Below are 11,750 nucleotides of genomic sequence, written 5' to 3' on the forward strand. Positions count from 1 at the left end.
TATATATTTAAAATTGTCACATTTTCTTTAAGCCGAGTTCATGATGAAAGACAAAAATTGTTTTAATGTTAACGTTTTTGCCCGAGACGACGCCCTTCCTCTGATTGAACAAAGGTTTGGTATCACAAAGAATATACCTTTTGTCCCCAGGTGTCTCGGCGGCAAAAGTGAGGGTTTATAACACTAAAAATTCGTTTCGATACCTGCTATAGGCAGAGCACAGATAACCCATTTACTTTTTTTGTGTGTGTGTGGTATAATTTTTCCCTTTTTTTATTTCGAGTTAATTGTTCTCCAGCAGTTTTTGTGTGGATAATTTAACAAAATTAGTACAAATATAATTAAAATGGCAAAAATTGGGGCCGTATTATTATCTACGGGTACTACCTAAATAATCAAATAGATCATTTTTAAAATAAATTAGTTCTTAGTAGTTGCCGTAAGATGGCGAAGTTTTGTGTTCAAATATAAAGTGTTTACGTACATAAAACGTTTTATAATAAAATTTACAAAATCTGTGAACACAACAGTTGAAATACTGAAACAAAAAACATTGTTAAATCAATTATTTTAAAAAGTTATTTAATCAGTGTTTATAAATATAGATGAATAAGCTATCGAAGTTTGAAATATTGCCTATTATTTCAGTTCCCAAAAGGCAAATTAATTTCTGTATTTTAAAAAGTTATTTGGTGTATTTCTTTAAAAGAAAACGTCATTGTAACGGCTTTTGTGTATTTTATATTATTAATACAATAAAGTGACACTAGATTTTGGTGAATAAAATGTTGTCTTGTTAGAAAAAAATTATATTGCAGAAAATTGGTTATGAAACTTAATTAAGCAACAAACTTAGTGTTTCTTAACTGGTAATGCACGCATTAGAACTTTAAATTCCGCCAATTTGAACACGGCCAAGTGGTCAGTGCGGGTTCGAATCCTCGTCCACCAAACATGCTCGCCCTTTCCGTCGTGTGGTGTTATAATGTGACAGTCGATCCCACTATTTGTTGGTAAAAGTGTTGGCGGTGGGTGGTGATGAATAGCTCCCTTCCCTCTAGCTTTTCACTGCTAAATGAGGGACGGCTAGTGCAGATAGCCCTTGTGAGCTTTGCTCGAAATTCAAAACAAACAAAAACAGCCAATTTTAATAGCCTCGGGCACGTGAAAAGAGAAGATTCCCTCTGATGTTTAGTCCGGTAAAATCATAAAATTGCGTGGTCTATTGAACCTTTCCGCGTGAGAAGCTTACAATCTAGTAAAAAGTAGCGGGATGGCATCTCACCCCTGCCTATTGTTCATCCCAAAAGTCAGATACGACCTGCATTGATTACATTATGTGAGATCACTTTGGAGTTTAAATACAATATATATGACTTGGCTTTCCAGTGTAATAAATTCAGATTTGATCACGTTAGATAAATAAATGATTTTCATAATATTATTTCAGTGGTATATTTTAGATATTAGAAAGATTTGGTTTGAATTTCGCGCAAAGTTACACAAGGCCTATCTGCAGTAGCCATCCCTAATTTAGCCAATTCTTTTTACCAACGGCTGAAAGGGCGATCATGTTCGGTGAAAGGGATTCGAACCCGCAAATCGAGCGTCCTAACCACCAGGCTATGTCAGTCCCAAGTTAGAAGTTGCTAATAATGATCAAGATATTTCTGAAGTGTTTAGCACGAGAGTTTAGTTCAATATAAGACTGAAGTAAAATGAGAATTCATGGTGAGCGTTAATAACGAGATTTAGCTATTTCGCGAATTACGTGTTTATTTATCGATCAAAACTAAGGAGCTAAATTAGGCATACATCGCGCAGTTCGTGTTGTAACGTTGAATTAGGCCTACATTAGATGACGGTGTTTATGTTAAAAAAGTTTTCTTATGAACTTGGACCTACAACTTTGCACAAGTAAAAACAAAAAACACGTATTTAAGAACAATTATAAAAATAATAATGCTGGATTGTAAATATTTACGGCGGCAAGGAACTGAGAAGAGAAACTTCATATTTTTTTCGTGTAGGAGCTGGCAGGAATAACAAAATAGAACAGAGATGCAGCAAATGAACCCTCTCGCTAGGGACCCGATCGGTGTGACCAAGTTCGTAGCCATCAAAATTTCCATATTATAACTTGTAACAATATACATGTTTTTTATTGTTTTATTGCCCTTTGACCATTTCTAACTAAATATCCCGCCACACAAGTTGTAACTTATTTGTCAAACGTGCAGCTCGCGTTACTGAATTGAAGTACCTAAAGCAAGAGCTTCTAACGAGTATACATCGTGAATAATTTTTGTTATTATTTTCATCATCTTACCAAATCTAACCTAATAAATTTGTAGTTACTTTTATTTTTATAATAAATGAATACATATGAAAAATAAGAAATATAATAGTCAGTTTCACAAACCATACAGCTTCATCTTCCCACCACTGACAATAGCAAATAAAAAAACATATTAACCCTCAACTTATCGATCAGTCCATATTTTTGCTTGACGAACCAACGACAGTCTTGTGGATCCTCGTATTTAAATAGGTCTATCTATAATTCCACAGTATGTAAAAGCGTCACCAGTGGAAATATGCAAATTAATGAAATTTTCATTTAATATAACATGGTATCGTTTCTTGTTCTTAACTATACTATGAAAACCCGAGCTTTACTGTTGCGGACCCCATTTATAATACGAATTTTAAATTAACATACAAGAGATGGGCAACTAGACTAGACTAGAGAAAGGGCAGTATTTGACAATCACTGTTATAGCCCCACACACTCGCTCAGCTCAAAGTGTGAGTTTTTGTTGTAACTTAAGGTTAATATAACCTTAAGTTGCTTTCTGAAAACAATCGTATACATTCACCGCATTAGGTGCTTGCTGGTGTGTTGTGTTTTTATAAGTGTGAATACCGGTGATTACTTGAACTAAACTGATAATTGTATAGCGCTACAGTGTCATACGATTAGGATAACCATCTAAATATATCACTAAGGGTAAGAAGAACAGATTTAATCATTTAAATGTATGTCAAACCAGAATAAAGAAGACAAGCAAAAAAGTGTTTAGTTATTTTTACAAGATGAACATTGTAGCAGAAATAAAATATATTTTGAATTAAGATTTTACATTCTAGTATATTACTTCATTTTACAAAGTGTGTAATTACAATTGAAAAACAATATTTTAGTTGTTGTGTTTGGTTGTAATCACAGAGCATTAATACCCACACCAATAAGAAGAACATTTTCAATTTTGGTTGGAATTAATACGTCTGATTATTGTTGTGTTTGGTTGGAATTAATACGTCTGATTACTGTTATGTTCTTCTTATTGTTGTGTTTGGTTGGAAAATTACTGTTATGTTCTTCTTATTGTTGTGTTTGGTTGGAATTAATACGTCTGATTATTGTTGTGTTTGGTTGGAATTAATACGTCTGATTATTGTTGTGTTTGGTTGGAATTAATACGTCTGATTATTGTTGTTTGGTTGGAATTAATACGTCTAATTACCGTTATGTTCTTCTTATTGTTGTGTTTGGTTGGAATTAATACGTCTGATTACTGTTATGTTCTTCTTATTGTTGTGTTTGGTTGGAATTAATACGTCTAATTACCGTTATGTTCTTCTTATTGTTATGTTTGGTTGGAATTAATATGTCTGATTACTGTTGTTATTATGTGTGGGTGGAATCAAAATATTAAATATATATTGAAGATGTTCCGATTGTTGTGTTTGGGTGGAATCAAAATATTAAATATATATTGAAGATGTTCCGATTGTTGTGTTTGGGTGGAATCAAAATATTAAATTTATTTTACTACTTACTAGACTTGCGGCTTTACATATTTAGATAAAGAGGTTGTAACACACGATATAAGTCTGGTATGTCCTGGTGATTAGAGCGTTCGACTCGTAATCTGCGGGTCACAGGTTTGAATCTCATCAACGAAGATGCTCGTCCTTTCAGCCGTGGAGCATTATAATGTGATATCATTCACACTATTCATTGATAAAGAGTAGCCCAACAGTTGGTAGGTACATGGGCGTCCACAGAAATTTTTTCAAGGAGGGGCAAATTTTCGGGGGGGGGGGGCAAATAGTGTGAAATTATGAATTGAATAAAAAAATCATATACATATGCTGAATGAATACAGAAATAATAATGTTTCTCATTTTCCAGGGAAGGCAAGTGTCTGGATGAAAGTTGTTGACTAACTGCCTTCCTTCTAGTCTATCACTTCTAAATTAGGGACACATAGTGCAGACAGCTTTGCGCTAAATTCGATAAACAAACAACTAAACACAAGTAACGCGGCTTCCTATGAATAACGCAGTGTTCTGTTTCAAGAGTAAATAAACGTAAAATTAAGAGTAATAAATATTTTTATTTCTTGCTTTTGAAGTTCATACGTCATGCTGTGTTGTAGCCTACAGAGCGCATAATTCTTCTCGTGATTCATGGCATACGCACGTCTTACTGACGTCACGACAGTACAAATTGCAACATTAAAAGGTCCCTTATGTGGCCAAATTTTAGTGTCGACTGACTGACAGACAACACACTCTGTATAGTAGTGCGAGTGGTTAAAACAGATTACCCCTTCAGCCCCCTTTTGGAGAAATAAAGAGAAGTTTGAACACCGTGTGAAACACAATGTTTCTTCAAGAGCTTTACAGTTTTAATAATACATCTCCCTAATATATAATAAGTTGATGCCTTTCTTCCTCCAAGCAAAATTGAGAGAAAAGTTTAAAATCTAGAATGAATGGTGAAAAGGACAACATAAGTGATGATGACTTTTCACACAAACATTTCTGAATATCTTGATTTTTCTTATAATGGAGAACTGTACTTTCTCACTCTACACCCACCACTAACTCTTAGCTACTCCTGTCAGATGGAACAGTGCAACTTGACCATTATTCTTATAGCGCACCAAGGATCCTAAGGTGCGGATTGCATTTTTGAGACAACGAGCTGTGAATCATGAATCCTCGAAGTCATATTCTGGGCACGCTAACAACTATTACCAACTAATTTGACACCATTTAATCCCCTAGTGGATCAGTGGTAAGTTTACAAACTTATAATTCCAAAATCCAGGATTTGGTTCCCTGTGGTGGACAGAGTGCAGTTAGCTTATTGTGTAGCTTTATGCTAAAACATACTTTGTTTAATACTTTTATTAGGCTTAGTTCACACTGCATAAAAAAAATCTTACAACTATCATCAGATTGGGATTTGGGGATTTTTGTTACAATCAAACTTTCCTTTTTCATAAGCACTATTTATAACTGTGGTACCTTTCATTTCATGTTGTTAAGGCCAGCTGAACTCGTTTTATACACATGTCAAATTTTCCAGAAGTTAATGTCTAACTTTTCATTTACCTAGTATAAGTTTACATACTTTTGTATTCGTTTTGTACACAATCGGCTATCTGCACTGCTCAAACCCTGAATTTTAGCTTTGTCACTTCCTAGTTACAGCTGAGTCAAGGGAGGAAGGTAAAAGTCTATGTAGTCATGTTATCTGTTTGCATTTTGTAGAACACCTGCAGCTTGTATTAAGTTTGTAGGCTTTCTTCTGATACAGTCTCAGGTGAGTTGGTGAAGGCTTTACATTTGATCCAGGTATTATTTAGTATACTGTTGCCAAATGAAAGCTCCATTAAGAGGACTGAAAGCTCAAAATTAAGAGTATTTAAACATAGAGAAAAGTCCATGTATTTTTTACAAACTCCAGACATTGTTAAAACCTCTTTTGTTGCAGTATAAGTGTATCAGTTACTGTTCACAATACACCATAATACTTCTCTATTTACACTAAAAGTAAACTTGTCTAGATTAATTTGCTCCAAACTTTGAGGTCTGTATAAGGTGCAAGTATAAAGTGAATATATGATAAGTTCAATGTTAGGCTTCTGTAAGTGGATAACCTTTTCTTTAAAATATATCTAAAACATGGTTCTATTCTAGGAAAAGTGGGATAGCACTCAGTTTATGAGATGAATTTTCATTCAGTTTGTTTCAAATGAGTAAAACATGGGGGAGAGGGACTTTGTGAACTTGAACTTTTACACTAAAGGTCATATATCTTGCAAAATGTTATTTGATTATGTTTTACGTGATAAACCACAGAGTTGAAGCACAACTGAAATAATCTATCAATGTGTTTAAAACGTTCCAGAAATACCAGTACCGAACATATCAGTGGAAACAAGATCTTGAGAGCCAGTCAAATATTACCATAAATATGCACAGCCCTGAATGCTAGAGCTGCCTTACATGTATCACTTACTTCTTTCACATGTTAACAATTGATGAAACTTAAAAGCAACACCCAACAACTAAATATTAGCAGTGAATTGTCATAAGTTACACCATCTGCTCTCACTTGGATCAAAATAATGGCACTTCTGAAGACAAATAAGGAAAGTTCTTGAACACTTCTATAAAGTGAAAAACACTGTTTGACCTTCAGAATGTACATGAGATTTTTCTTTCAAGTTTCCTGTTTACATTGGATTGACACGAAACTGGTCTTTAATCCATTTGTCTAAACTGTTTTTATGATCCCAGTTGTTTATTAAAGACTGTACATTTATAATCAGAAAAATGAGTTTCTTTGACTTATTTGGTCAGTGATCAAGTGTTTTTGTTTTTTGAACTACTGTGACTATGTAATTTCTGAGATACAATAAACTTACAAATGCAACTAACAGAAGTTTTTTAAATCTATTTCAGGTAAATACATGTGACAAAACAAAAAGCTTCACTTTTTACATTTTATTCTGTAAGCAACTCACAATTTCAATATTCCAAAAAATATTTCTATACATTAATAGTTTCATTTTGAGTTTACTTACTGATTATAAATACTATTTTATTACACGTTACAGCTTTTACAATAAGGAAGAATACCTTTAAAATGGGTAAGATGGTTGGATCATTCTAAAAAAACTTAGGTACTTGAGAATGATTGTAACAGTGATCAAAATGTCATACCTATTTTTAAAATATGTTTCCTTAGGGTAAAAGCTGTAATTTGTAATAAAATAATATTTCTATATATTATTCATTGCCCATACTTAGGAGTATGGATCACTCACAAAGACATTATCATACATATTATCATCCTATCTGATATAACTGTATGTATCAACATGCTACTTAGTGTATAGTATCATACATATTAGATAGGATGATACGGTTATACCTGTATGATACTATACACTAAGTAGCATGTTGATACATAATAAGATAGGATGATGATATATGTCATCTGGTGGACATTACCATCCTATAGTATTATATATATACATATATATGATCACCCTATCTGGGGTATAGTATTATAAATGTTATTATGTTATCTGTTGTATCATCATTCTATCTGGCATATCCTATTAAAATGTTAGCACATTATCTGATGTATAATATATATGTTATTACACTGTTTAGTATACAGAATGTTAACACATCATTTAGCATGTATCATATATATACCAAATGATGTGTTAACATGATATAATAATATCTGATGTATAATATTAAAAATGTATTATCATCCTAACTTGTGCACAGTACACGTTAACAAACTATCTGGAATATAGTATTATATATGTTATCATCCTATATGGTATATAGGATATTATCTTATCTGATGTATAGTATTATATACGTTACCATCCTATATGGTATATAGGATATTATCTTATCTGATGTATAGTATTATATATATGTTGTCATCCTATATGGTATATAATATCATCCTATCTGGGGTATAATATTATATAGAATATCATGTTATGTATAGTATTATATATGTTGTCATCCTGTATGGTATATGTTAACAACCTATCTTGGAATCAATTATATGATATCATCCTATCTGGGGTATAATATTATATATAATATCATCCTGTCTGATGTATAGTATTATATATGTTGTCATCCTGTATGGTATACATTAACAACCTATCTTGGAATCAATTATATGATATTATCCTATCTGATGTATAGTATTATATATATTAACACCGTGTGTAATGATTATTGTCTTTCAATACAGAAGTATGTAAGTAACTCATCAGAAATACTGAAATACAATTGGTTTAAAAGAAAGGGAAAGAAAAGCTACAAGAACTTGATTCCTGTTGACAAGTTTTCTACAGATATGGTAAATGCTAGAGTACTCTAATGTCAAAAGTTTACATATATTGCATTTGAGAGGATTTACGTTGCTGATTTTCATAGTATCAAGAAATCTTTACATGGCTAAAAACTTCTATTAAAAATAGAGATATTATTCATACAGAAAAATACAGGAAAACTTCCTTCAACAAGTTATGTGAATACCTAGAACTAAAATATTTTATCCTTAACAAACAACACACTGTCAGTAATATTACAATGATAACAAACGTTGAGTGTTTTTAGTTAGAAATAAAAAAATGTTTGGTAAGTCTATAGTGAAACTTGTGTGTCACACAAACACGATGATACATTTTTAAAAGTCTATAGTGAAACTTGTGTGTCACACATACACGATGACACATTTTTAAAAGTCTATAGTGAAACTTGTGTGTCACACATACACGATGACACATTTTTAAAAGTCTATAGTGAAACTTGTGTGTCACACATACACGATGATACATTTTTAAAGTCTATAGTGAAACTTGTGTGTCACACAAACACGATGACACATTTTTAAAAGTCTATAGTGAAACTTGTGTGTCACACAAACACGATGATACATTTTTAAAAGTTGTACACGTATAGCTACTATAGAATCTAGAAAACATTTTATAGTTTTAAGTTTACCAAATTTCTTTAAAAAATATAATATCATCTCATTTTTATAATACACTATTATAACAAAGAATGAAGAACAAGAGAAACAAATGATTGAGTAACTAGTACATTACACTTCCAAATGTTATCACATTAAATTGCTTATTAATAATTTTAACTTCCCTTTCTCCTTTCAATGTATTTACGTCTCTTGTAAGTTATATGCATTGTAAATGGTACTAATAAATATACCTAATAACGCAGAAAAATTATTAAGAGTTTCATATCTCTACCAAAAGATATTGTCTTCAATTATACCTGATTGTTAAACATGTTCTTTATTTTAAAAGATGGGCCGTCAAACACGTTATGTTTTGCTATTGAAATTGAAGCAACCACTTCCTGATATTTTCAACACCATCTCCAGAAAATGCACTCACTTCAACAGTCTCTATACTCTGTTTAGCATGCTGCTTCAGTTGTTCTAAACGTAGAACGTCCTTAACTTCTATAATACTAGTTGTGACTGGCACATCAATTTTATTTAAAATAATTAAAATCTGAGCAGTTTGCAATGATTCATGGGTAACTATCTCATATAACTGAATGCAGGCAGCACTTATCTGCATGAGATTGCTTGTATCTATTACGAACATCAACCCTCGACACTGTGAGAAGTGGCAAGGCCAAATAGGTGCCATTGCTCCACCAAGCTCATGAATTGTAGTATCAACTTTCCTTGATAGTTTTATTGTAGTTATATTAATTCCAACTGTAGGGACAGTGGTAGGAATGACTTCTTCGGAGGTGATTTCATTTTTTGGAAAACTCTCCAACTGCAACCTCTTCAGAAGAAGTGTCTTTCCACATCCTTTTGGTCCAACACACAGAATCATTTCACAAACTATACTTCCAAATACTTTTGGTTTAACTTTACTGAAAGAATATGTTTATTCAGTAGAACAACAATAACTGTGACTATGAAGAATTTTGTACATAACAGAAATTTTCTTTCCTTTTTTTTTAAATCTTAAGATTCACCATCACAGTTCCAAGTTCTTACATTTATTACTAAGTCAGTAGTTAACCACAATTTACTTGATAAGATTTTTTTAACACATTCCCAAGAAATTTCCTAAAATCACACTAGCACTTAAATATAAATTTGATTTATTACTAGGTGAAAGAATGAAAGGCAATGCACACATCTGTTTATCATTAGATGCTTTGAAAGGCAGTGCACACATCTGTTTATCATTAGATGCTTTGAAAGGCAGTGCACACATCTGTTTATCATTCACTGAATTCAAGTGTTAGTATCTAAAGACAAATTGCTCAATTTGCCAATAAGATATTTTTCTAGCAATCTAAGAAGAAAGTTTGGAACAACTTTATGAGCTGGTTGCTCTAAGATGGCTTTGGTAGCATCTTGTCCTGCATACTTAAGTAATGCTAGCCCTCCAGGGTGTTGACTGATGTAAGGTGTTACATCATAAACCTATATGACAAAAAAATTAATAAAAGCACTTTTGCTGATCATGATCAAATGGCAACTTAAGACTAACTTCAAGGCATTTTCTTTTTACATATAGGGCACATACATTTTTGAAAACCATCATCAAGTAAAAATTAATAATTCTCTGTAATAAACTACTCAATTCTCTCAAGGAAGACTGCAAATGTGTGAAAGTATCAGAATGTTACTATGCTTACAACATCACTGTCAAACATTAGTCACTGTAGAGAGGTAACAGGCTTACCACAAAAAATGTTGTAAAAAATTGCAGAGAAAGGCTACTATATGATATCTGGTTTAATAAATTTAAGCTTCAAAGAAAGACTAAAAATGTTGAGCTTGCTTTTTTTTTGGAGTGTATAAAAAGTGGGATAGTTTTGGACAGCCATCCTATGTATGATCTGATGAAGAAATTGTAAATAAATGTGAAAGTCATGATTAACAGATTGAAGTTTGAAAAATCCAGATGTAGACTTGTTCTAAAAATTTTTTTTAATTGTTTGAGCTATAAATTTTTGGAATGGTTTGGTTTCCCTGATGATGATGTATATTGCAATCTGTTTTACAGTCTAAAACTTTACAGGTGTTTGTTGGATGTGTACATCGATAAAACACATAATAACAAAAAATAGCTTAAATAGCCTTCTATCATTTTGTTTTTTTCTTAAATTTTTGTTAAGCTCTTATGTTGGATAAACTTTATTATCTTCTGTCTTCAAAACTGTTAGTAGGTAAATTTACATTTACTTAATTAAATATAAAACTTTATAAACTAGTGCTATACTTCTATCAACAAAAACAATAAGTTTACTTTTAACTTAAGAGAAGTTTTAACAGGTACTTTCACACAGTATTTTTCTTTTATCTATACCTTGAATTTAGATTAATCTATCTTTTTACAGTGTGATGATAAAGAATTATTAACAAACTCTTCAAGTCACTATTTACTAAATTAATGTTGAATTAACAAATGCATTGTAGGGATATTACAGTAAATGCTAAAACTTATTCATAAATTTTTGCAAAGTACACTGTTTATACACATCATAAGAGTATTTGCTGAATAATTTACAAGTTAACATGTAAAATATCACTATAGAATATATATTGACTCAAAATTCAAAGAGTACTATTACATAAAACACTTAAAAAATAACTAGACATACCTTATCTTTAAATATGATCCACGCATCTTCTTCAGAACTGTGCTTTTCAACTTCCAATCTGGTAATCTTCCTCATCTAATTTGAATTTTACAGTGTTAGAACCTAACAGGAAAAAGAGGTTTTTGTTCAGAATCTTGTATTACACATTTCTGTCACTTTATGAAACTTAACTTCTCCAGTACACAATAAAACTCTTGATAAACAAAGAAACCAGTTTTCTTTATAATGGCTGGAGATGGCTTGAATGGGTA

At 31.8% G+C, this 11,750-nt stretch overlaps 1 protein-coding gene across 1 annotated transcript; it reads right to left on the bottom strand.

Moving 5' to 3' along the window:
* Window positions 1-8,896: 8,896 nt before the first annotated feature.
* Window positions 8,897-10,114, bottom strand: LOC106467032 (ADP-ribosylation factor-like protein 16). The gene has a single exon (XM_013927341.2). It carries the CDS (start codon window positions 9,711-9,713, stop codon window positions 9,195-9,197), a length of 519 nt encoding a protein of 172 aa, XP_013782795.1. The 5' UTR covers window positions 9,714-10,114; the 3' UTR covers window positions 8,897-9,194.
* Between the last annotated feature and the right edge of the window lie 1,636 nt (window positions 10,115-11,750).

This window comes from Limulus polyphemus, unplaced genomic scaffold (assembly GCF_000517525.1).
Source record: "Limulus polyphemus unplaced genomic scaffold, Limulus_polyphemus-2.1.2 Scaffold2465, whole genome shotgun sequence".
Taxonomy (NCBI): Eukaryota; Metazoa; Arthropoda; class Merostomata; order Xiphosura; family Limulidae; genus Limulus; species Limulus polyphemus.

Excerpts from the sequence above, each read along its gene's own strand:
- LOC106467032 (XM_013927341.2), bottom strand. The coding sequence starts at position 9,713 with ATGATTCTGTGTGTTGGACCAAAAGGATGTGGAAAGACACTTCTTCTG.